At 42.1% G+C, this 27,937-nt stretch overlaps 1 protein-coding gene across 8 annotated transcripts in view; it reads left to right on the forward strand.

The window, feature by feature from the left end:
- Positions 1 to 27,937, forward strand: part of LOC128519739 (zinc finger protein 521) — a 134,139-nt gene that overhangs the window by 38,223 nt on the left and 67,979 nt on the right. For 6 of the 8 annotated variants that reach the window (XM_053493624.1, XM_053493632.1, XM_053493572.1 and 3 more), the window contains 2 exons: positions 23,537 to 27,003; positions 27,278 to 27,362. In XM_053493624.1, the coding sequence (XP_053349599.1) occupies positions 23,887 to 27,003; positions 27,278 to 27,362 (3,202 nt within the window). In that variant the 5' untranslated portion in view covers positions 23,537 to 23,886. The remainder of the gene's footprint in view (positions 1 to 23,536; positions 27,004 to 27,277; positions 27,363 to 27,937) is intronic. The other 2 variants (XM_053493598.1, XM_053493604.1) reach the window with 1 other exon arrangement.

The following is a 27,937-nucleotide window of genomic DNA, read 5'->3' on the forward strand; positions in this document are numbered from 1 at the left end:
AGAAAAGACCATGGACTTGGACGGTGTGTCCAAACCTTTGATTAAGAGTGAACAGACTACAGCACCAATAACTGAATAACTGCCTTAGACACACAGCTGGTGCGAAACCCAAGTTTCAGAAATCAAACTCCAGCCACGTTTCCTCCCCCAACTCGTTGTGTAACGCTTCTACTAAAGTCAAACCATTCAACCTCAAGCTCTTTATTAAAGGCAGAAACAAAGCAGGACGGGCATTTTTTTTTTTTTCATACAATAGAGGTTGGGTTTAGACCTTGTAGCACATTTTTACTGTACAAACTGCCCTGCACGTACAGTACACACACACACACACACACACATATAAGTCCTGAATGAGTTTGTGTTTAAGCTCTTCCTTGCAGCTGTCTGAGTCGAGAAGAAGAATGGAGCATTAAATGTTAATAGGTCTGCACTCGGCTGGAGCAGAATCACAAACCCACTAAAGCTCGTCTCCGTCCTCTGGCTGTGGAAGTGCGTCTGAGTAAAAGTGCTGCCTTGTGTCAGTGTCAGTGTGTAATGAAGAGCAGTGCAGCTTCCAACAAACCATTCTCTGTCTCTCTCTCTCTCTCACACACACACACATACCGCACACACACACACACATATGCTCTATGCTCTCTTATCCTCTGAAAAAGAGACGCCTCGACACTTTCACTGCTCGTACATACGAGATACAAAAGAAGGTGTGAATGTAGTAAAAATGACCCCATGTTCCTCAGCAGGAGACACGCACGAGGTGAAGATGTGGAACGTAGCTAAAGGTCAACACCGAGTCTGAGTCGGGGGTTTCAGCGACATGTGTTTGTGAAACGCCTCACGCTACCACTACGCGCGCTATGAGTAGTGAGTTCCGCTAGCAGGAATGCTTCTTATTAATTGATCAGCAATGCTCCTGATACCGTGTATGCATGTCAGAGTGTGTAACCATAGCAACGGGCTCGGAGAACAGTTTGGGCCGTTATAGTTATTTACACTCCGTTATTCCTTCCATGACCGTGCCGCTGAAGGAAATGATATTAGTGAAGTTTCATTTACTTCAATGATGGAAAAAAAGGAATAAATGGGAGAACTAAAAGACGGCACGCGTCCAGCTGCACCGCGTCGCCCCCGACAAGGCTGTGAGAATGATCTTTGGTCTTTTTTTTTTTTTGGCAAAGACTGCAAAACCAGCAATAACACAAATGCTGAAATCAAGTAAAACAATGAATAGACTCTTATGATTTTAAATATTTTTTTAAGCTATAAGAATAAGAACGAGCAATATAACGATGCAATTATTGTAAATTAAAGAGCACTTGCAGGTTAGCTTAAAAAAATAACAAGTGGTTTATGCATATCAGTTTCATATCATGTTTTAGATATAATCTGTCTGGAAATCCTTTCTGTCTGAAATCCTTTTTTTTTTTTTATTTTATAAATAGTTACTGTTAAATTATTATTACGATCCTATCAATCCTGGAGAAGCTTTAAAATCTCATAACGTCAAATATTTATTATACTTTTTTTTTAAGACACCTGGGATAACACTAATATTGTAGTAAATTTTTAATATTGTGGTTTATTCCCTTTTTTTAAAAAAAAAAAGTGCTAGAAAGGTTATTCTGAATTATGCATTATTTAAAAGCAAGATAATTTTTTTATGAATTATTTAAGAAATATTTAACTATTCATATTAATATGTAAAATAGACCTTTTACCTTTTAAAATGTATTCATAGCTTCTTTCACAAGAACGTGAGATCGTTAACCCTATTTCTATACATGTTTTAAAAAACTCATTTCAAACTTAATTTAACTTATTTAAATTTAACCATATATATATATATATATGTGTGTGTGTGTGTTATATTACAGTTTTGAAATGAGTACAAGCATCTACAAAGTAACATGCTGAATAATCTGCTGTGCGTCTGATAATAATATTATAATTAGAACATGGATTTTTTTTTTTTTTAGCATTTCTTTTACATCTAATAAACATATTTCGACGTGCTTTTATACATTTTCATTACCAACTGCGTGAAACCTTTCGCAGGTGAACTTTTGAACCCTGTCTCCCCGAAAGGAGAAACTTTTCCATCACCGAGCCTCACTACAGTCACCTAGACTTTTGGTGAGCGACGCGGCGACTGACAGATGCGTTCGGCATCGAGACGCCCCTCTGCTGGTAATTAGTGAATAATGGGCCGACTCCTCCTCAGGGAGAGGATGCGCGTGAGCCGATAAGGACGCCTGTAGTTTTATCCAGACATCGCCGGGGCAGTGGCGAACACCGCCAGACTTACATGCCCCTGCTCCCTCTTAAAGCATCTGCTCTCGGTAATGCTGTTAACGCCAGGCGGCTTTTACATGGTGGGATGAGAGAGAAAAAAAAGGAGGAGGGGGACGAGGAGGAGGACAGACGTCTCAATTCCGAGTTTGGATTTGATGAACTGATGTTAGAACTGTGAAATGCAGGAGAGCCCTGTGTGTGTATCGTATATGAGATGGTGTACTGGATCTCTACTACACTTCCCCTATTCTCATATGCTCGTCTTAACTGCATTCAGATGTTTTGTTTTAGTGCTGTGCGTGCATGTGTGTGTGAGTGTGTATGTATATGTGTGTGTGTGTGTGTGTGTGTGAGATGTCTGTGGAATGATGATGAGGCTGTTGTCGAGAAGCCAGGGCAGGATTAGGGCTGGATCATTCACGATTGATTTAACATCTCAGAAACTTTAGTGTGTGAGGGTTTTGATTCCTCCAAGTGGATTTCTTACAACTAATTCCACCTAGAGGCGTAATTCGGACCCGGGGCTGTGAGTGCAGCGATTTTTAATGACTTTTTAATGGGTAACATGCATAATAATATTAATAGTAATAAAGTATCTTGTGGTCACTTTGTAATATTTCTAATATATACATACAAATATATTAAATAATTAATAATAAAAAAAAAAATATATATACAAATATATTATTTGCTACGCCGAAGATGTACCTAATTTTCATTCCGATTCAGTTGTATCCATTTTGTCTGTATGGGCGAGCTTAAAGAAACAAAAAAAAAGACAGAAGGAAAGAACATGTTTAATTTAATATGGTATTCACTAATCATGTTTGCTTCCTTTGATAGCAACAAGCTCTAACAGGTGTGTCGCACGCTCGCTACAACCGACTGCCTTGCTTTGTTGCCCCGGCTTGAATTAATAAATAATCGCACAAAGTGTGAAACATAATCAAACACATGCCACGTAATTGCGAATCGCTATTAGCATATCAAATGCCAAAGAGCTTTTCAGGGGTGTGCTGCTCTCTCAAGATAGTGTGTGTGTGTGTGTGAGGAGCCTGCTCGAGTCCTGAGTGCTCTCTCCAGCACAACACAACCACGCACACACACACACACACACAGATAGACGCGCGCACACACACCGTCTCGTGGATTTAAATACTCGCTCCTTGATGCAGAGATCTCTATTAATTCATGTTGCTTTTAGCGCAGAGCAGCAGAGCAGGGTTTTTTTGGATAAAAGAATGAGCTGAGGGGTTTTAGGATGCAATAATTGAAAACAAAGATGAAATAATGAAACAGAGCTGTTGTTTGGTGGTATTGCCATATTGTGTTAGGTTTTTAGATATCGCTAAAAGCAAAAAATAATTTGACTACATTTGTATATGTAATATAAATTTTCTTATCAGGAATCGACAGCCAGATTAAGATATTAACGAGTAATATGAGGTTGAATAAAACAATTGGCACAATATTGTCGCATTGTTAGAAATTGTTAGTATTATTTTGTTCCAAAACATTGTTGAATTTTTAATTACGACTGGCCGCGAGGACTTTGTGGGAGATGCCACACATAATTTAAAACCAACCAACCAACCAACCAACCAAACATTTAATCAACCAACTAACCAATCATTTAACCAATGATTCATCCAACTAACCTTTTAACTAACCAACTATTTAACCAGCCACTCAACCTACCAAGCAAACAACAATTTAACCATCCAAGCAACCTTTCAACCACTTACCCAACCAACCAACCAACAAACCAACCAACCAACAAACCAACCAACAAACCAACCAACTTGTGGATTTTCCCAACAATTAATACAACTAATAAAGAACAAACTGAATTGGTGGCCACTTGCACTGGTCTGGGAAATAAAAGCCTCCTGGACATACTGAACTCAACAAATTGTGATTTCTCTTGTATAGAGAACACCATTAAAGATTTGTCCACTTATCCCAAGTCTTTCCCAGTTTAGTAGTGTCCTATCACATAGCAATCCCTCATAACCAGTTTTCACATTTTACTTTTCATCCTTAAAAAAAAAGCCCTCGCCTGAACAAAGGCCCGCCTTAGTTATCGTGGCCTAAAGCACCAGTCGTCTTACGTCAGTGTGTGGAAATATACTGCACATTTCTTCCTGCCCAGCATCCCTGAGCTCCTGGCTGCCAAACTGGCCACTGGTGTGGAGCCACAGGGAGTTTAGAGGGCGAAAGTAGTGGAAAGAGTGAACGGTGAGACAGCTTTATGCTTCCCCAGTGGCCTCTTTTCTCCCAGTCTATGTTCTCAGGAAGGAGTCTTGGCCAGCAGGGGAGGAGGGTGGATGGAAGGCAGGATAGAGGGAGGTTCTCATTCAAGCAGTGCAAGGGCTTTGGAGGGCTCTGGAGAGCTAAACTCTTAGGGAGGTGGAAAAACCAGGTGGTGATACAACCATCAGGGGTTTTTTGTCTCAATATGTTAGCAATTTTGTTGAGTGATATGAAATTGGGATGTTTTTTGGGGTGTTTGGTTTCAAAGCCCTCTGTGTTTGCGTGATCTCATTGGCCTCTCCTCTCGTACGTGACTTGTTTCGTCCACCACCCTCAAACTCATTAATCTTTCTAAGCAAATCTATACAAAGATTCAGGCAGTCATCGTGGAGGGAGTGGGAGCAAAACAAATAGCATTCTGTGCAAAAGGCATGCGCAAATGTCAGACCCCGTCCACTTCGACAGCTCTTTACGATGAATGATATATCTCATCTTCTGTTTCTTTCGTTCTTCTGGGATCAGAATTGCTTGCTTAGGACTCGTGCTCCCAAAAACACAGCTTAGCAAAGATCATGGAGGTGGTACAGCATGTTCGCTTTCCCACCTAAGATAATCTTAACACTACGAGACTTTTGGGAGAGAAGACCCTGGTCTTAGCAGGCTTAGGGGTTTAACTTAATGACTCAGCACTTTGCAGATCAATTAAAGCCCCTGATTAAGCTGTAATTCAACCCATCCAATTGGCTGTGTCTAGACAGCTTAAAGCTTTAATGGTATCAATAAAGGTTAAAAACAATGCTGCCACCTTAAATTGAATGAATGTCAATCTAAGCTATGGAAATTTTGACTTTTTAAGGGATTTTAGCATTGATTCCATTAGAGGAAAGGCAAACTCTAGGGTGTGTTGGACTTAAACGTTGATGGAACCTATAGAAACATATAACAGATGAATTCCCCGATCAAACAGGATAAAATAAAAATAAACCATGAGGAACCCTATTTCAAAGAGTTTCCTGCATTAGCATATTTATAAGAATAAGAGTCTTGTTTATCTATTTATTTATTATCTTTATTTATTCATTCATTTATTGGATATTAAATTTTACGGGTAATTATTTCCACAAAGCAGTGTTCTGGATGTAGAATTACAGGTCTTACAACTTCTTACAACAAGAAGCTAATGGCAAGAATAACTTCCTGCAATAACAGGAAGGGGAAGAGACTTTGAAAGTAACCTAACTGAAAATGTATCCCCTTCTCTTCTAAGCCACATTGGGTAGTTGGATTATAAATTATAAAACGCATATAATAAGTAAACATTCCACATAAAGTGTATTTGAAAGCAGATTTTGAAGTGATCTAAGATAAGTACAAGATTTTTTTAGGATTTAGGATTAAGATTATCTACTGTGTCAAGGATGAGTCTTATGAATATTGTAGGGGTGTTCAGGTCAAAGCAGGACATGAGATCGTGCAGAGTAGCAGAACACAGTTACGAAAGTTAAACCTTTCTTAATTTCTATATTTTTATAATCCCCTGCTACACTTAATGCACTTATCCCAGCGTTTCACCAGTGCTTGGATACCATCAGGTTAGAAAGTTTTTGCAGTATGAAGCCATGATTAGACTGCCTACTGAACATCTAAAACGCTGGCCTCCCAGGAACTCCTTTATTGCCCCAAACATGTAGAAATGGCTTGGAGCGAGGTCAGGACTCAACAGGGTGATGTGGCGGTAACTCCCAGCCAACTGAGTTCCTGTAACGTGCAAGTGGTATTGCTAAATGATTGTGTGTACAGTTCCCACAGATGGATGCGTCTCTTTTGCAAGTTGGCGGCAGAGTGTAGTTATTATCCGTTGATTTATAACGATCATGCGTTACACTCACTGAAAGGTGGGAATGACTGCATTGGGCTCCAAGCCACCTCGACTAGGATCATCATTCATGGACGTCTGGTCTCCTTTAAAACGTTTGCATCATTCCAATGTTTTACTGCGGCTTACCCTAATTTGACTTGAATGCTCCTTGTATATTTTTATAAAGATGACAACCAACATCTTCAAATGCTCCATTATGTAAGAGCATTACGGATCTTCTGGATCTTCTTGGGTGAAGTATTCCATTGGCGCTATCCATTAGGATGGGCTGTAAGATTTCAAATTTGCACTGAAAAGTCTCTACTAATCTTTTGGACATGTCCAAAATGGTAGATGGCCAAAGTAATGAGTAGTGTATGAGTTTACACATGTTTCCAAGATACTTTTAAGCCCCTGAATCCCCACGTGCCAACACTAGCCAGTTTTGTCAGGAGAACAGTGAATTCAATAGTCGCCTTGATTACGTGCGGCCGAATTACTCGGCGATGACGTCCTCCTAATACTCAGTTGCTGTTTGGATGTGACTAAGGTGAGTGTGGAATCTTATTCCTGTCTTGACTGAGCGGGGTAGAAAATGAGAGGGAGAGTGAGAGAACGAGTGAGGAAGAGGTGTGAGTGGGATTTGCAAGGTAATGCAATTTGTTTCTTACCTCCGGGCACTGCTCTCTCAATCCTGTAAATATGCAGGCGGAAGGAGTTTGACCATCAGTATGCAAAACAGCAATGTTTGCTAATCTTCACTGTGGATTTCTGAACACTCGGTCCATGCATCTTTTTCTATTATTTTAATCTGCGATCCAGACTGTAGAAGTGTTAAATGTGAGATGTAAGAGGCATTGGAAGATGCTAACAGCTGAAGCACTGACGTAAGCACATTTTTATGGAGACGGCTTTTGGCTAGCTCGGTGCCGCAGCTGATATTTATATGCTTTCATTCATTCATGGTCGGTAATTGTTTTATCCTGGAATTGCATAGGGTGGATCCGGTCTGTTATAGGAACATACACTGCGGATGGGTTGCCAGTTGGTTTTTGTACAGATTTATTAATTAATACATAGCATTATTGTTGTATACCAGACTTGCATTCAGCATTTTCCTTTTAATAACTATCGGTTCTAGCCAGTGATGTTTGTGCATGCTACATACCCCTTTGAAAGCAGATTGTCATTCATCCTCCGTAATGGAGGATAAAGCAACCTGAGGGAATGTAGGCCTGAGTCTTTCAGTGCCAGAGCAGCTTACTCAGTCTGCCGGATAAAGCTCACGCCTCAGGATGGCCAGGGGTCATCTGCACTCAAGAACACACTGTTGATGCCCTCGGCTCTCGCGCGCTCCCGCCCTCTCTTTTCCTTTCCCTTCTCTTTTTCTTTCTTTCCTTTACTCTTTCGTTCACGCTCTCTCTCTTTCTCTCTCTCTCTGTGTCACAACACAATTTGTTTAAACCGTAGTCTTATACCTTCTACTGGACTCTGGAGATTGGCTTAATGCTACAGATGTCCAGTCCACTGAATAGAGAAATCACACTGGCCTTGATTTTCTGCCTCAGGCTGTCAAGCGCACGCAGGGTAGCTTGTTGAACAGGTAAAGCACAGTTAGAGCCTTCTGAAAAGAGGAAGTTCGAGGTTTGCTTTAACATGCAGACTTCATCGTAAGCCGGTATCTCCAGCACCACATCTGAGGTTCAGGGGTGAGAGTTATTTTCACCAACTTTCTTCCCCCCATTCTGGAGTCTTTATCTCTTGTGCTATGTTCATATCGACTGGCTTTTGGAATAAAAGGAGATGAGGGCAACGGAGCGCTTGAGGACATCTCTCTGGCAAGCTGCCTGGCATTGCGCTTTGTTTTATACACCACTGGAAGGTCTGCAAGCGAAAGAGATCATTAGGAAGAACTGTTTGAAACATCTCCCTACCTGGTTGACCTTGCTTTTTATATTCGAAGCACTCTGATCTCACCAAGAAAAGAATCACTGGTTTCATAATCCAAGAGGAAGCATCTTCTCAAAGTGTACTGGGAAGATCTTGGCGTTCGTATTTTCTTCAACGATTCTCTAATGCTTATAATGCCTACACTAGAGCTCAATCAATGTCCTTACCTTCTGCTGCCTTAAAGGCAATATTTGCTGCTCCACCTCCCTTCATAACACCTTTTCTCGTTTCTTGAATGGCTCTTTTCTTTTCCTTCTTTTTTTTCCTTTCCCTTTCTCCTCATTCTCTTTCTCCTAAGTATTCTGCTCATGTCTTGTGTGGAGATTTTGCCCAGACACGTCTGGCTTTAGGTAAAGTGCCGTCCCCAGAGAGCGTGCTCCGCAGCCCCCGGGTCGTCACCACCATGAATACATTATCATCCCCCCATTTCCATTTGGTTGCCACGGCAGCAATTTTCAAGTCACCAGACGATTAAGACGTCACTCTTTGGCTCGCAAGGAGATCGAAATTTCCAGATCCCGTTCACTCCTCCCTTTTTTATGAAGTGCTTACAGAAGCGCTTTCATGGCTACCTTTATGGAAGACAGAGGTGCAAATTAATGCCGACGTTCGGCATCTACAGGTATTCCGCCTTCACTGCTCATCTAACTTAAACGAGGCTCAGACAGCGCTTGACTCGGCCTGCCTCTTTGATACGTTCTGCTCGCTTTACCAAAAAAAAGCTAGCTTGTTTACCTTCACTTTTTTCATTGTTCCTTGTTTAGTTTTTTTTTCCTCTTTTGTTTGAACTGAGAAGTGATGTATAAAACATGCTGCCTCAGGTAGAGGATGTTGGCTAGGATGCCATGTCCCCTTAAATGGACAGCCATGTGCATGCGCCTAACACTTCACTGAGCAATCTGTCAACATGTCAGCAACACATGTTTTGTAAAAAGTCTCCAGTGGGAGCCGGTGGAGGAAAAAAAAGGCTGCTCCTGCCAGACCAGAGAGAGGAAATGCTTTTTTCCTCCTCTCCCTCTCTTTCTTTCTACCTCTTTTTCTCCGATGCAGTGGATTTTCTATTGCTAGTGTATGCTCCCTGGAGGCCTCCTCCCGCCTTCCTTGCACTTCAGAAATTCGAACTGGGGGACCCTCGGGGAGGGTCTCCTACTTTCTCTCTCTCTCTCTCCCTCTCCCTCTATCGTCTGCAGCGAGTGCCTGAAATTGTGGAGGTATATTGTAGCTGGGTCCCTGAGCGGTCTTTTCTAATACCTGAGTTTCTGGAGAAGCTGGAAATTACCGGCAGGCACCTCCAGGGACTCCTTTATCCACACCAGGAAGGGAGCCCAACTCAGCAGGGAAGTTGCTTAATGCATGGCTGAAATAAAAGAATGTCTGACTGACGGGGGCCGTGGTGCTAGTTTTTCACCCCTCCCCTCAACCATCCCCTCCACCCCTACCAATTCCCTTCCATCTTCAACCTTTCCGTACTTCTTCCCCCCCCAGTCCCTGGTAGCTTAGCTTTCTCTTGTATGTGAGCAGGGCTTGTCTTTAATAAACTTTCAGTGCAGCGGGTGCCGGCATACAGCTCAACAAATACCCTTGGGTGTTCCCTTTTGTCTGAGCAACAGCTTTTTGTTATGTTCTTGCAAATTTCATTTCTCCTACAGTCTTGCTCTGGCTTGGCCTCTACCCTGCAAGTCTCACTTCTAGTTTTGCAGCATTGTCTTTCTTTCGCTCGAGCTGTTTGTCTTTCCCGTTCTTAACCTTGCCGTATACATTTTTTACTTCCAAGTACAATTTGTGTGCTCTGTCTTTCTGTTGTTTTTCCATTGTCCTCCTCCATCTCGCTTACAGCAAAGGGAAGCTCATTTATTTAGCGAGACTATTGTGCGGCACAGACTTAACTGGTGTGACTCCCCATAGTGATCCTGCGTGCCAGTAGACCTCGGCGTGTACAACAGCAGGTGTTTCAGGCACACATGCCATTATGTCACCATTTGCTGCGCTGATTCACTGCGATTCCCCTGCTAACTTGGGTTCAGATTTCTGTTAGTGCATTATGGATGGATTTCTATCTCTGCGCAAAGTGATTTTTTTTTTACTCTTGTCTTTCCTGTGTTTGGTTTTGCCATTGTGTTCTAGATGGCGTTGGGTCCAAGTTGGTTTTATGGTGTAGTATGGTAACTTGTTAACTGGTTAATTGTTCTGGTTAATCTTACATTTGATAGGATAGGATGTAGTGTCAGCCATGAAGGCAGTTTACAGGTTTATAATAACCCACTCATCCTAAAAAGCTATCGTTTCCATAGTAACTAATAGGTCACATCGTATGGAAGATGCTCCATTTAATCCAAGCTTAATTACTCTTTTAAATTGTAGTTTGATTTGTAGTAAGCAAACAGAATATTGGTAAAACTGAATGTTTTTTTTATTCTTCAGATTGTTAATAATCACCATATCTTACCTGCAGAAAAAACTTCACAGACGTTCAAAGTCCTGCATATTTTTTAATGACCCAAATCCAAAAAACGCAATTAAACCAAGCAGCACAATCCTTACTCGGTTCTCGGCCTGTCTCCACTCCGGTGTTGGTGAATAATTCAGCCTTTTCATGTACACAGTCCTTTTCACCCTAATAGGGATGCTGCATCTGTTGTAAGGCGAAAACAAACCATGCACGCTGGGGGAAAAGGGGAAGGGATTCGGGATTGGAGAGGGTCAAGAAACAAGTCGTTTTCTGCTGTAAGAAAAGCTGCTGACTGGCTGGCATTAATTAAACCCCTAAGAATAGAGGTTATCTGAGGCCTAGAGAAAGCATGTGGTGTGAGTGTTAAGATGCTATCCACTGCATCCTAATAAACAGCCCCTGGAAGTGATCTGGAGAGTCCTGAGGGTGCCGCCATCTTCTGTTCATTCCACTACGGTTTGGATCAGACCCGGCTCCGAGTTTCGTTTCTCGATTTTCGAAACGTACGCAAGTATATTCTCTTAAAGGTATATAACAGCGGGTAAAAGTGTTTAATCTCGGTACGTTGCATCTGAAGCAAAGAGTTTCAGGTTTTCTTAGGATTGAGGACAGAACAGTTGAAACAATCCTTTTGTTTACTCATAATTCAAATCAAAGGGCATCAATTGGGACGGTCACTAAACATTCAAGTGTTTTTCAGTTTTGTAGCGCACCGTATCATTACTAATGCTGTAAATATAAATGTATTAATGCATGTGATTAATCAAGAAAGTGTAACGCATTACTATTTTTTTAAACTCGAATTAGTCATATGGCCAAGTTTGACCCTAATGGCCTCCCGTAATCGGAGCCCGGTCACCCGACCGTGTGTAATAATGACACGTTTAACGTGGATAATAAGATGACTTAGGAAACATCACCAGGTGTGCTGATTGGCAAGTTTTATTATTAAAAGTTTCGTAAGTACTTTTGATAGAGTTGTCTTAATTTGGCTCGGACGTCTCCGATTTAGACCCATGACAATATACAGTAAATGAATGCAGTGCCTTATATGAAGTGTGTGGAATGTTGCTAGGTAGTTTGTCTGTAAAAGTGTAATTCACTCATATCAGCTCAGTGTAAATTATAACCAGACATTTATACTGCACATAGCCGGTAGCTTGTATTGAAGCTGCTCGTATACCATATTACCATGGCTGATTTATTAACTTTTCTTTTTCTTTTCTCATAAGTCCTGTATGTTTCCTAGTCTAGTGCATATATTAGAGTCATGTAGTGTTCGGTAAATGAGTTCATGGGCTTATTCATCTCTGTGACACTACTTGCTACTTCCTCCAGACTGAGACTGATGAAGAGACCTTGGGGGTTGTTTGTAGCCAGGAATGCACTCCGGTGTTACCGTATATCCGGCATGTTTTGTACACAGTAAGGAGAAATGTGTGCCATTAGCAAGAGGTGAACTGGGTCAGCCGAGGTAAAACCCTCAATCCCATCACCCTTATACAGTATCAGTTTCACCTGTCCATCTGTCCTTCCACTTTTCCCACACACGGTGTCTTTAGGACGGAGGGACGGAACAAAGCGCAGAGTTTAGAGGTAGAAGATGAAGTAGTTTATTTATCTGGAGTGTAAGAGCAGTAAAGAGCAAGAGGTAAGGGTGAACAGCTGCAGCTGGTGCTTTATAGAGTTGTGAGGAAAGGTTTGGAATGATTTGGATTTCCGCATGAACCGCTCATAAACTTAACTCCATTTAGCACCAATAAATTCTCATTTTTAGTAAAAGCCAGTATGTCATTTTAAATCGGGTGGCACAGTGGATGGTTGGGGGTTGGTGGTGTTGTCGCCCGACAGCTTCCTGGTTCAATCCCGAGGTCGGGTTACTGTCCGTGCGAAAATGTTTCTTCCATTGTTCTCTGTGCGTTTCCTTCGGGTTTTGCAGTTTGCTCTCACTTCCCGAAAAAAAAAAACATGCCAGTAGGATGAGCAGTGATTCTAAATATCCTCTAGGTGTGAACCAGTGTGAGAATGTGTGTGCATCATGACCTGTGATAGACTGCTCCCCCAGTCCAGTCTGCCTCTGACTCAGTGTTCCTGGGATAGGCACTGAAACCTAGTAATGATCACCGAATGGATACGTTGATAATATGTGCTTTTTGGCGTGGTTTAGACCTGAACTTCAATCAATTTAGAATTTGTTTTGTAAAAAGTTCTCAAAAAGGTCTCGAGTCTTTGTAATGATGACGTGAAAGACGGACACACGTCTCCGTTTTAACTTCTGCGAGGCAAGACGTCTTCTCGAATTCTGTCCGCCATGCCGCGTTACAGTAGGAGAGACCAAGCAGTGCTCGGCGATACCAGATCCTGATCCGGACCGGTGGAGTGAGAACGCGATCTACTGTATAATCAAACTGAGATCAGAAAAAAGGAAACAAACAAAAGACAGAAAAGGGGGAGAGAAAAAAACAAGGGCTGTGACAAAAGATAGTTTTATGTTTTTTCTTATATAAAAGGCCAAGTCAGAGGTTTGCCCCCTTGGGATTGGGGTGTGGCTACATCTTCACTTCCACTTCCTCCAGATGCGGTATCCTTTTCATGTAACCACGCCATTGTGAATAATGAATGACACATAGTGCAAAGCTGATTAGCCTACAGCATGGTTCTGTATCTCACATGTCTTATTCAAAAAGCCATTGCCTGGTAATGAAAAAAAAAAGGGTATGATGTCAGTTAGAAGATAGCGATGATGGTATTTGCACAGAAAGACTTGCTGGAGATGCTAAGAGGCTGGATTGCGGTGCTGCTGTGAGTCACGCTGAACTGGGCTCCTGTATGCCTGTGTGAATTCTGGGGAGGTTTTCACTCATAAGCAAGATGAAATAACAAAAACAGGTCGTGTCCAGGATGTTATTTCTTTTTACTAATTATAGCAGAAATGTGTGCTACCTGGTGCAGTCTGTGTGTACTATATGGAGGAGTATCTCTATAATGAAAGACATATTACAAGTCAAACTGGGACTTGTTCATTTCCACATGTTTGGGACATTATAGGAGTTCCTGGGAGGCCAGAGTTTCAGACGTATCATGGATCTGGCATAATGAGTAAACTTTCTACCTTGATGGTGTCTACGCACTAGTGAAACACTGGGATAAGTGTAGTAGGGGATTATATAAAGAAATAAAGGGAGTTTAAAACTCTCATAACTGTATCCTGTTCTTCTGGACATTCAAAAGTCCCGGTTTGACTTGAACACCACTTGTTTACAAGGCAGCGCTGCTGAAACCGATCACATAGGTGCTGTATAATAGCCAAAACTGTTCTGAAAATATTGTATTAATGATCTGGTAAATCCCGGCTATGTATTAGTCACGAAGGACACCAAAGAACTTTTGTTTACAGTTGACCAGAATGACGATGAAATCATTTGTTGAAGCAACAGTTTGTTAAAAAAAAAAAGAGTTAAAGATGAGGACACGTGTAAGATCCAATATTCATCTAAATGGTTCATGATTACAGAGCTGGCAGATCACAATCTCGTACCGCTTGCTATCTGTTGAAGTGATTGTGGGACCCCGGGGGTAGGGGGGGTGTTGGGGAAAGGGGGGGTGTCTAAATAAAAGAAAAGATAAAGGCATACCAGAGCTGGTGTGAAAATTGGACAGTGTCTATTTTATTCTTTTAAAAAAAACCAAAACAAAACGGCGAGGTGTTGTGCTGTTGTCAAGGAGAACTCGAGTTTACTTTGCTTCTGGTCAAGGCTAATTATTAATGAATGCAGTTTTTGTTCAACCTTGGCAAAGTGTCAGCGCTTCCTCTTGCTCGGGGGTGGAAATCTTGACATTTAAGACAGGAATGCGTGAAAAGACACGGTCTTGCTTGGGCTGACAAATGTGTGTGTGTTTTTTTTTGTTTTTTTTTTCAATTTTTTTTATTTTTATTCTGCCTCTCTTCTCCGGCTCTTCCCTTGATGATGCTTGTTTTGCTCTTGCCCTCGCGTTCGTTCGGACTGTCTGCTGCAGTTCTCACGGTGACAAGCCGGGATGCGATTGACGAGAAATCAAACCCGGGGCGAGAGGGTTTTAATCAGCTGCGGGGTGAAGGGTCACTCTCCTTCAGTGAATTCTAATTCCTTCTGTCTGTTGCCTATGCTCGGCTGCTGCACGCCGGATAGCCATATTGCTCCGTGCCTCATGGTGCTGCACATCCACTGCAGTTTGGCGAAGTCTTAAGTCAGCCTATAAATATTTAATCCCGCCAAAGGCAGAAATTCCAGTTTTCCTGAAACATCTAATCAGGTGCTGTTACGCTCTGTTCAACATTTTAATCTGCATTTCGACCTTGTCTTAGAGATGAATAATGGGTTGTTCCAGGTTTCATGCGGAATCCGTACTGATGGTGCAAACCAGTAACATCTTGAGAGTTATTTTGGCTGCGGAGGTTGCATCATAAAAGAATCATTTAATCAGGGATTACCCAAGATTACGGAGTATTAGGCATGAATATGCCTTAGATGTCGGACCAGTCCTTTTTTGTCTGGAATTATTATTATTATTTTACAGTTGTTGGAAGTGAAGGAAACTGTACGAATGTGCGAAACCAACTGTATTGCATCCAAAACAAAAAAATGACTCTGACAAATGTATATATTTATAAGTGTGGTACAGTTGCGTAGTGGTTAGCACCGTGACCTCACGCCTTCAGGGTTCGAGTCATGGGGTTTGCATGTCCTCCTCGCACTTGCTGGGTTTCCTCCGGCTGTCCAGAGCCATGCAGATTAAACTAATAGGTATTTCCAAATCGCCTGGAGTGTGTGTGTGTGTGTGTGTTTGAGAGTGTACGTGCTTGTGCCCTGCAATGGATTAGCACCCTGTCCAGCATGTACCCCGCCTAGAGCTCCGAGTCCCCTGCGATAGGCCTCCGGGCCCACCGTGACCCTGTACAAGATAGGCACGATAGACGATGAGCGAGAAAAAATAAAATACTGAAATATTACTCAAAGTGAATATCGATGGAATGGAATATACCGGACTGGAAATATACATGCAGCGTCGTCTCTCCATGTATCCACATTCACAAGCAGTTAGACGGGATTTATTATGCTAGAAATAAACTTGGAACTTTAAATGATGTATATCACTCAGTGGGCTGGTTCTAAAGAGACTGTTACTAAACCAGATTCAGATTTATGGGAAGGACATTCGTTGAAGTAGGCTCGGAAATTATGGTCAAAAGGAAAAGCGCCGTTCTTCGGGTAAGAATGCCAAGACCAGAGCACATGTTTGTTTTTTATGTTCAATTTATTACCCCTCGATATTTTGTAACCGTGTGAGGTAAGGAGATAACATATTAGTATTGATAACAAAGCCACTGTTGGTGTGGCCATCTGTTTTTCATTTCATTTTAGGTTTAGTTGTTTTTTTTTTGTTTTTTTTGGTTGATCTTGGTCCGCTTGCTTCAGTTGTAGATGAGCCAAGTCAGTCCTCAGGTCCCAACTGTCCGTCCTCACGTTGGTCCCGCTGGGCGAGCAAACGCTGGCGGGCCGTACCACACTGGGGGACAGAGGGGGACAGATTGTCCTCCCCCCCGGCCAGCCACGGGAGACAGAGGCCCAGCCAAGGTCTCAGGCGGAGCTCACTTCCTGTTTGCTCGCTCTTACCTGACCCTGGTCAACTGCTTTTCCTCTGCCTCAGCTTCCTTAGGACAAGAGGCTCTGCCCAAGGACAAGAGGCTCCAGGGACAAACACACACACACACACACACACACACACACATATATTTATGTATTTTCATTATTATTTTTTACAGCTTAATGAAATTTGTCTTGTGTTCCTATAATTATGGCCCTAACTCTATACCGTCCTCCATCACAATCAGGTTCATATTGATGACGCTGGCCAGGTTGGTGTATACATATTTAAACCCCTCTGTTCAGCCCAAAATGACCCACTTGCACTTTGGACTAAAAGTGGAACGACACTAAAAATGCAATACACCCCCCCACCCCCCCTCCACCCCGCCCCTCCAGCATTAAACTACATGTGCTTGGTTCAGGTTTTTCTAAAGAACATGAATCAAGATCCTATAAATAAACACAGTCACAAGTACAGGGATCGAATTAAGACCATATGGACATAAAAGCAACAAAGTTAAATAAATACGTTGGAAAACGGTTCTGTTTAGACACTGTACACACACCTGGAGGAAATTACAGATGTGTGTACTTACATGAGCGTATTACTATAAATAACCCTAGTGACTGAAATTTTAAGTAAGTATTAAACGTTTTTTTAGGCATCCTGTCAGGAAATAATCAAGGACCAGGTGGAGAGATGGAGTCTAGTTAAAGTTACCACCCGAAAACTAAAAAGTATTATAAGTATATACAAACAAAATCAGTCATTCGCTCACCGGCGTCTCTTATACGGAACTACGGTCCAGTTAGAGCTTTACCTCTGAATGTTGTAAGGTGCTGACACGAGAGACTCCTTCCATGTCCTTTTTTTCAAATCTTTACAGCAAACATTCCTCATTTAAACCTTTTTCTTATAATTCTGACTTTAAATGTAGATTTTTTCGCTTTTTTTTTCAGAATTCGTACTTTAATCTCAGATAAAATCTTTTTTTTTTGCGAATATTCATAATCCTAAAGAAAAAAAAGGCGAAGTTCGAAGATTAAAGTCAGAATTAAAATATTTTTTTTAAAGGTGGCTCTAATCCTCTTATATACAATATTAGTAAAGCTGGAACTATTGCTTATGATAGAAAGTTCATATCCATGACCAATCATAAAATATGAATTTTGGTATGGTATGAAAAAAAAAATTCAATCAGATTCTAGTATTTTTTTCTTTTTTTTTCCACCAAAATGTAATAACTGTTATAGCAATGATCACAATATATAATATTACACTGTTTAATTAAAGAAAGGGTGCGTCTTTAGTAAGTACCGGCCATAGTGTCTTATTTTCTGGACAAAATATAAATACTGGCAACCACTTTACAAGATAAGTAGTGCTGACTCCGTAAAGCAGAAGGCAGTGTTCACTTGTCAGTGTTGAAACAGGACTTGTTTTATGATCTGTGTGGTTGCTCCAGAATTCACATCGCTTTCATGATATTGTCTTGGGCCGAAGCTGGACAGGAGCTGGAATTCTTCATTTTGCCCAGGTGGATGTTCCCCAGGTCCACCTCTTGCTGGAAAAAAAGCCGGGCTGAGGTTAGAGGATGAGTGACTGCCCTAGTTTTTCCACACTGCTCTGTCATTTTTCTTCACTTTCCTGGGCAGCCGGCGGCGCTTTGCACCAGACATTGACCAAGTGCCTGTGTCCAGACTGGGGCACTATTAAATGTGGACAAAAGCAGTTGATGAGACCGAAATGGAACAAACTGCCATTATAAGCGCAGTTGCAATTCAAATAAATAAATAAATACATATATAAAAATTAGTGTGTGTTTGTGTTTCGCCGTTGCAGGTTGTTTATTGCGTTATGTGTAACATGGTGTCATGGTGGCGTGCATACACAAAGTCACGGGTGCACACTCTTTGCTCTGTTGGAGTGACATGCCAGATTGAATTGATCGATGGCTGGGACTGACATTTCTCAGTAATGTGTAAAGAACCATATTGTGTTTACTGAGAGCCAGAAATAGATAGATGGATAGATGGGTACAGGAGCAGGGAAGAGGAAGAGAAGATTAGGATTGGAATAAGCATTTTTCTTTAGGAAATGCCAAGAAAATAAGAAGAAATCAGAGAATAGAATACAAATTTCATTGTAGAGAAAAAGGCAGTTTTGGGCTTTAATTTGTTTTCTATTGCACTTATTTTTTTTGTCCGTCGTACGGCTGAGCATCCTGTTTTAAATTGGCTTACGATGCCGATAATTTAACATTTTTGATCTGATTAAAAAACAAACATTAGGACATTAATAGAAATGATCAAATAAGCCCAATATGCATGTACATTTTTCAGATTTTCAGGTCCTGCCACCTTGAACGCTTCATGACCCCGTAACACAATGTATACTGCACTTGAGTTGATCCCCTATCTTTCTTTTTGCTCAGTTTATGATAAGTTAAGTAGTTGTGTCACCTAGGACTAAGGCTTCGGAATAGGAAGCAGCCTCAAGGGGAAGGTTCAACATTTTGGACCGGTTTCCTTCTTCTCACAGTGTGAAGCCAGGTCAAAGTTGACGGCAATTTTGAAGTTAATGGTTAAATGCTAAAGCCCACACATTTCACTTAAACATGCTGTTTTTGACAATACATTAAAGATTGCCTAATCCAGCTCTGAGACAGAAAGACTGGAAAAAAGACAGATCTTTCATCTCTGAATGGTCATACAGAACATCTTATTTATATCATACATTTTTTTCTTAATGGTTATCCTTTTTTTTTACTAAATTGAAAATAATAATATTTGATTTATCGACCATAGGATTACCTTCTAAACACATCACCAAACTCTGTGTACATAAACCCATAGGGCGTTTCAACATTATTGGGTAACCTGTAAAGGGCTTGTAACAAAAAGTGTTGTTAGGTATATGTGACAAATAACAAATAATCTTAATCGTGTACTTTTCAGTGTTTTTTTTTTTTTGTTGGTGCTTTCCAACTTTGGTGGCAGCCAATGGACCCCCATCCTTGGTGGTTTACAGCCCATGGACTTTCCTTTAAAACACATTTCCAAACTCGTAAAGAGTTCAAAAGCCTATTGAGGTTGCGTTCAAGTTTCACTCGGTGGGAAGCATTCCAATCTTGACTTTGTGTCTAATGAGTAAATTATTTCGTAAAAGTCAAGTCTAGCTCCCCATTCCCCCCCTCCCCCCACTTCCAGGACGTCAGAACATCATCTCGTTAAACCAGTTGTGAGTCTGACGGCAGCGCTTCAGAAACCGTTAGTGCTGAACGCTGTAGACTTGCGCTTATTATTGTAAACTGCAGTAATGAGAGATGTAACGAATCCCCTCAACCGCCCACTCACCCCCCCCCCCACCCCCGCCCAACACACACATACACACACACACATGAACACACATACACGACTGCACGCTACCAGTTAAGGTGCCATTTTTCGCAGCAGACAGGTGCTCTGAACGTGATTCTCTCACCTGTTCTTTCACATTCCTCTAGTTGCATTCACAGAGCAGGAGTTTTTAGCTGAAGAGTGTAGCAATTAGCAAACAGCCATGCTCATTAGCTCCCTCACAGCCCAGAGCAACACCCTGTTCTCCTGGTGCCATGCTTTAAATTTCTCTATCGTTCCTTTCACTCTCACCACAGAAACAGGTCGAGTGACTCTCGTTTCATCCCTTATACATTTTATAGTGAAAGAAGCACTCATGGCATTTTATCCCAAAACTGCACCTTTCGTATTGTACACACAACAAGATATACATTAACTTGACGAATCAAGACATCCTTAGTGACGTCTTTATAACGTGGTTATGTAAGTCTAATATGGACGGGTTCACTTATAAGCAGTCAAGACATTAAACATCAAACTACACACAATTTTTTTTTTATGGCAAGGCAAGATCTCATGCGTGTTGTAACTGCTTCCAGGATTTAAACCCAGAAAAAAAAAAAAAATTACAACGGAAACAACTTCTGGCAACTTATGAATACAGCTTTAATCAAAATAGATTTCGCAGTCAGAGCAGCCAGATTAACAGCTCTGTCTTTATGTTTCATCACCTAAATGATGATCATAATTCTAGTTTGCATTCACCGAGAAGGATCTAATTCCGTCTTAAGACCAAAACAGTAATTAGAAAACAGTAATCGTATACTACGTCCTAATGGGACAGGCTTTATTGTCTGAGCACAAATACAGTCTATCCAGGCATCCAGAGTGAAACACAGGGAGTGTGTGCCAAAGTGTTTGAAGTTGGTGATCAGTGATTACATTACAAAATTACTGTCTTTTAAAAAGTAATCAGTTACATTACAGCGATACTTTCTGATAAAAGTAACTAGTTTGAGTACTTTTCCATTGCAGAAAATAAAAAACTCCTTTGTGACTCCTCATGCATGTTGTTTTAGTCGAGACCTTTATAATTATTCTACCATCATCACTTAGTGAAGTTGGGATCAAAATCCGTTAACTACTAATACCGCTATCTCACCTACGCGGTTTCGCGCGGTGGCCGTAAGTACGGTTCATCATGATTCACCGCGAGTTTTGGTGCTGTAATTAGGTTCCCATCTTTCCACGCGTCGGTGCTCATATAGTCAAACCGCAGAGGTGAGATAGGGGTATAACAGGCAAGAGGGGCGGGTTATCAGGGGCGGGGCTTGTAGGACGACTTTCACACACGCACTAACGGACTGGGAAAGATTGCTGTCTGGCTCACGGATTGCATAATTGTCGGAATAACAGATTACATTTTTGAAAAAGTAACTAAATAACTGAGTATTGAAATGGCGGACCTAAAGCGGTAGATTACTTGTTACATCAAAAAAGTAATCCAAGTACTGTACTCTAACGTTACTTTGTAACGCGTTACACCCAACACTGTGTTAAAAGCCTGAGATTGTCAGCATACTAAGCAGTGAAACTGTGATTTGCTATCTTGTAATCTGACCAAACCAGAAACGAAAGAAAAAAAAAAAAAGAAAAGAAAGACATAGCTGTTGTTACTAGCAGAACATGTGCGATTGTTATACACCTATCTGGTCCCCTCCCAAACGCTCTCCTACCAATAAGTATGCTGAAACAGATGTCAAACGGGTATCCAGCTGTCCTTGTGCTGAACATTACAAATGTGTTGTTTTGCTCAAAGAGCTAGACTGCACCGTGTGCCAAAAACGGAAATAAATAAATAAAATAAATGCAAAGGGGAGAAAAGGGAAGAAGGAGGGGGGGAGAAATCTTACATCATGAAGCAGCATCAGGCCCTAAGATGGAGGTCTTCCTCCGAAGGCTGAGACAGGCTGCTAGCCAGGGGATGTTCAGGAAGGCTTTGGCAGTGCAACAAAGCCAGGCCTTCAGCTGTGGGGTGGAGGTTTGCAGTGTGCAGCATCCCCTTTGGCTGGCTCACACAGACTGCTGTCGTGAGCTGGGATATGTGATGGTTGTATGTGTGTGTGCGGTGTGTGTGTGTATGGAAAAGACTGCCTTCACTTATATTTACTTAGGCTGTCCTGGGTATGGGCATTTCTCGTCATGGTGTAGGGAGGGGGAAAAACACCAAGAAAGCAAGGGAGAGGGCAGAGAGAGAGAGAGAGAGCGAGAGGAAAACAAGCTTCCCTCTTATCCTCTTGGCTCTCCAGGGGCTCTCTGGACTCTTCAGTTGGTGTTCACACACTAGTCTGGGGGCGGGTGCAGGCTCTGACCAGCCAGCAGGATAGCCAAAAGGAGAAGATCAGAATTAACATGGTTTTCTTGCCAAAAGTGCCCTTCTATCACCTACAGTATATTTTCATCTACATTTATATAATGACATAGTTTAACGATATAATTATACTCTACATGAAAAAGAAACAGCTGAAAGGTTTGAACAAGCCATGAACCTTTTAAACAGAACGTTGTTTTTATTTACTCTACCTGTACTGTATGTGATACGGTAATTAATAGAGACGTGATAATTAGATTGCTTTTCACAATCAATCAACTCTATAAATCTAAGCAGAGTAAAAAAAATTTGTCTGAGTAGACTTTTTTTTTTTTTTCCCTAAGTTGGCATGTTGCCCAGTGTGGGAGATTTCCAGCAAGAGGACATTGCGAGGCTAGCCCATCAATGTGCCTCTTTCAGCAGTTTGAGGAACAGGAGGTCAACATGTGACCTCATCTGTTTCCTGAAGATTGGGTACAGTGGGTTACGCGATCAACAAGGGCATGTTATCCTGACAGAAGGCAGAGGGCTGTGTTCAAAAGAAAAACAATTCAAGCGGCTCTAGAAGCCGGTCCAAGGATGGAGAGAAAGCTACATCCAAAGTGGTGTTTTATGCTTTCCTGCAGATGTCTCATAAATCTTGCCTGTTTCCCTTTGTTTTTCTGTTTTCCCAGATTTGCTCCTGACCCTTTTTTTTCTAGTCACACGGATTACACTTCTAGATCAGGACAAAGAACACTCACCTTTCAAGCCTGTCTTTTTTGGCTTTGCACCAAATCAGTTCAAAAAAACAGCAGCAAAAAAAATATATATATTGGTTATATACTTATGGAGTATTGTATTAAATAAAATAGAGTGTAGGCCACACCTCACTGTCTGATGTCATGGGATCTGCCAGATCACCAACAGGTTTCATTTTCACCTCTAAGCTGTTTTAACGGCGTGTCTTGCAGTTCATGGTGTTCCTGGTAAATTGTAGTATAAATAGACATGATGATTTTAAAATGGATTTAGGGCCCTTGTGGTCATTTTGCATAAAAATGACAGCTACTGATAAGTATTAATTTTTCTAAACAAACACCCACCCCGCAGACAGCTGTTGATTCAAATTCAAATGTCAGAAAGGCTTTTTTTCTGTCTCAGTTGGTATCACCATTAGGTGGCCACATACAGGGTTAATTTCTCCATTTTTCTTTTATATTTTTTTGTCATTGTTTTTGAATACCACTAAATCTCTTCCCTTCGTTTTCTCTCTCTCTCTCTTTCAATTCACCTCTCTCTATGCCCATATGCGAGTCTGATGTATGCTAAAGTCAAGTGTATATGATAAATAACCTCTTTTTCTGTTTGTTTACGTGTATTTACGAAATATACATTTTCTTTTCTTTCTGTTTTTGCAGATGGGGTTGATTTAGAAGATGACCCATCCTGTTCCTGGCCTGCTTCTTCACCATCTAGCAAAGACCAAACGTCTCCAGTCCATGATTACGATTTTGGTGAAGACGAAGGGGGCCCTGGTTTGCCCTACCCATGCCAGTTTTGTGAGAAATCATTCAGTCGCCTGAGCTTCCTTAAGCGCCACGAGCAGAGCCATAGTGACAAGCTCCCTTTCAGCTGTACCTTCTGCAGTCGCCTATTCAAGCACAAGCGCAGTCGTGACCGGCATATCAAGCTCCATACTGGTGACAAGAAATACCACTGCAGCGAGTGCAATTCTGCTTTCTCACGTAGTGATCACCTTAAGATCCATATGAAGACACACGCCACAAACAAGCCTCATAAATGCCCTGTGTGCCGCAGAGGGTTCCTGTCCTCCAGCTCCCTGCTTGGACACATGCAGGTGCATGAACGGGGTAAGGAAGGTCAGAGCACGGGAGCAGAGGAGTGGAAGCTGAAGGAGGCACGCAAGTGCAGCCGATGTGAAGAAGGGTTTGACGTGCCTGAAGAGCTTCAGAAGCACATTGCAGAGTGCCACCCTGAGTGTTCCCCCCCAGAAGAAGGAGGTGTAGGGCCCGGTCTGCAGTGCATTTACTGCCATGAGCCATTTAGTGACGAGGGTACATTACTTAGCCATATTGACCAGGCGCATAGTCGAGACCAAAAGGGACATATATGCACTGTATGCTCCGAGCACTTCCCTACTGTGGAAGAGTTGTATGCGCACATGGACGTTCACCAACTCCCAGAGTCCAGCAACCACAGCAACAGTCCTTCTCTGTTGACGGTAGGATACACATCAGTTTCAAGCACCACTCCAGACTCCAACCTTTCTGTTGATAGTTCAACCATGGTAGACACTGCTCCCACTGTGCCCAAGACTCGTGGAAGAAGAAAGCGTGCTGCCCAGCACACAAATGATATTTGTGGACGACCTGCTAAACAGCCTAAAGTAGCTTACAGTTGCATCTACTGCAACAAACAAGTGTTCTCTAGTCTTGCTGTGCTTCAGATTCACCTAAGGACAATGCATGTCGATAAACCTGAGCAGGCCCATACTTGCCAGTTCTGCCTAGAGATCCTTCCATCTCTGGTCAACTTGAATGAGCACCTGAAGCAAGTCCACAATGCTGAAGATCCATCCACCCTACTTGCTAGCTTGTCTGATGCCTTGTTACAGTGTAACTTTTGTCCAGAGATGCTTGGAGACCTCAATGCCTTGCAGGAACACATCCGTTGCTCACATGGCTTTCCTAGCCCGGTAGCCAAGGAGAGCAATGCCTTTTTCTGTCCCCAGTGCTTCATGGGATTTCTGACCGAGGCCACACTAGAAGAACATGTACGACAGACCCACTGTGATTCTGGAAGCTTGCGATTTGACTCTCCACTTGCAGTCACTCCTAAAGATCCCATTGTGGAGGTGTATTCCTGTTCTTACTGTACCAATTCTCCTATTTTCAACAGTGTCTTGAAGCTGAACAAGCATATCAAAGAAAACCACAAGAACATCCCCCTGGCACTGAATTATATCAACAACGGGAGAAGAACCCATAGAGCCCTTAGCCCTTCATCTTCAATATCTGTCGATCAAGCTACCCTTCTTAAACATGGCGGCACTTCATCCCGATCAACAAGTGAATTCATCTGTAACCAGTGTGGTGCTAAGTACACTAGTCTTGATCTTTTCCAGACTCACCTAAAAACTCACCTTGATGGTATGCTCCCACAACTAACCTGTCCACAGTGCAACAAGGACTTTCCCAGCCAGGACGCTCTGCTTAAGCATGTGACCGTCCACTTTACTGTCACATCCACATACTACATCTGTGAAAGTTGTGACAAGCAGTTCACATCAGTAGATGACCTGCAGAAGCACCTCCTTGATATGCACACCTTTGTGTTCTTTCGTTGCACTCTTTGCCAGGAAGTATTTGACTCCAAAGTCTCAACACAGCTTCATCTTGCAGTAAAACACAGCAATGAGAAGAAAGTCTACCGCTGTACATCTTGTAACTGGGATTTTCGTCATGAAACTGACCTCCAACTGCATGTCAAACACAGTCATTTGGAGAACCAAGGTCGGGTTCACCGCTGCATATTTTGTGGTGAGTCTTTTGGTACAGAAGTCGAGCTACAGTGCCACATAACCACACACAGCAAGAAATATAACTGCCGCTTCTGCAACAAGGCTTTCCATGCCATCATCTTGCTGGAACGCCACTTACGTGAGAAACATTGTGTGTTTGAAGGAAAGGCCCAAAACTGTGGCACCAATGGCTCTACAAGTGGTGGCGGTGAATCAGTTTCTAAAGATGATGCAGAACTTCAGGGCATTCTCACCAATAGCCATGGAGGACCTGGTACAGGGGAGTCCCATAATAGCCATGATGGAAGCGAAGAGGATGTTGAGTCCTCAGAGGTCATGTACACCTGTGACATCTGTGGGGCATCCTACACTATGGAGTCCCTCTTGACGAATCACCAGCTCCGGGATCACAACATCCGACCAGGGGAGACCGCAATGCACAAGAAGAAAGCAGAAATTATCAAGGGGAGCCACAAATGCAATGTTTGCTCTAGAACGTTCTTCTCTGAAGCAGGGCTCCGGGAACATATGCAAACTCACCTGGGACCAGTAAAGCATTACATGTGTCCCATTTGTGGAGAACGCTTCCCATCTCTGCTTACTTTGACAGAGCATAAGGTTACTCATAGTAAGAGCTTAGACACAGGCAGCTGTCGAATTTGCAAGTTACCATTGCAGAGTGAGGAAGACTTCCTGGAGCACTGTCAAATGCATCCAGATTTGCGCAACTCTCTGACTGGCTTCCGCTGCGTGGTCTGCATGCAGACCGTTACATCAACCTTAGAGCTGAAGATCCACGGCACCTTCCACATGCAGAAGACCGGATCCATGTCTGCCCATCATCCTAGTGGGCGTGCCACTATTCCTCACCACCAGCATCACCAGAGTCCAAAGCTCTTCAAGTGTGCTTCGTGTCTTAAGGAGTTCCGCTCCAAGCAGGATATGGTGAAGCTTGATATTAATGGACTACCGTATGGTCTCTGTGCCACATGTGTAAGTGCTAGCAAAAGCTCCAGTCCAACCATAAATGGAGTAAAGCAGCAGCAACCAGGAGGACAAACACCAGCACCCTCTAATGCAGGGTGGCATCAAGGGGAAAGTCTGAGCCCCTGTGGTGTAAAAAGAAAAGCAACCACCTATTCCACATCGTCCTCATCATCAATATCATCTACCGTTGCCAAGACAAGATGCTCCAGCTGCAATGTGAAGTTTGAATCAGAGGTAGAACTGCAGACACATCTTCAGACAGTGCACAGAGAGCAGACAGGAGAGGGAAGTGGCAGTCAAGTGAGGACGCCTCAAGGATCCCCCATGCCAAAAGTTAGTCCTTCCCAAAGCGAAGAGGTAAGGCAAAGCTTCATACATGCACTTTATTCTATTTTAATAGAGGCCATTCCGTGCTTTTATGAATGTTTTATATAAATGCTTTTGCTTTTTCTCAGTGCCATTTGTTGTAGACATTTATTACATCGTTATTGATGCACTGTGTGACATGCACCAATAGCTTAAATTGTGCATAATATTCTAGGACAAACTTTAGTTTAATATCACGCACAATTTTTTTCTCTACGTTTTCGTCATGGTCTATTTCATTTGACTGCTGCTTTTTTCCCCCCAGAAGAAGACGTATCAGTGCATTAAGTGTCAGATGGTCTTCCATAGTGAATGGGACATTCAGGTTCATGTGGCAAATCATATGCTTGGTAAGTTCAACTCCCAAATTCACATTACGTGTTTACAAACCTGGTGTGAATGCAAAAAGCACATAATCAGCACCTTTACTGTTTTTCCAAAGCCAGTGTATAGATGATACAGTACTAAGGGCTAAAAAGTCCCTTAGTATTTATGTCTCATGTTTATGTAGTGGAGAATCTTAATGCATTCATCTTCAGGAAGCTTTTATTCTGGTCTTTAGTCTGAAATTAGAGCTTAAACACAATTTTAGGACCTAGGCAAGAGCAGGACGATGAGAAACTTGTTAACATAGGGATGTACTGTATGCCAGGGCATGTACAGTAGGTACTGTAGTCTTTGCCATTGCTGTAACTCAAGTCAGGTTTTAAGACTAGGAATAGTAGAAAACACTAGTTTTCATAGTATTTACAGTGGAAGAACTTTACATTGAGTGTATTGTTTAAGATGGTTTAAAGGTTATTGACTTACAGATGTTTCATAGTGCTAGAGGAGAACATGTTATTTGTTATTCTGGGCTGTTTTTGTGCGTTAGTTGTCTATAAAACTACATCGGTGAGGTCAGGTTGAGCTGAAAGTGAGTCAA

This window comes from Clarias gariepinus, chromosome 1, assembly GCF_024256425.1.
Source record: "Clarias gariepinus isolate MV-2021 ecotype Netherlands chromosome 1, CGAR_prim_01v2, whole genome shotgun sequence".
NCBI classification, from domain to species: Eukaryota; Metazoa; Chordata; class Actinopteri; order Siluriformes; family Clariidae; genus Clarias; species Clarias gariepinus.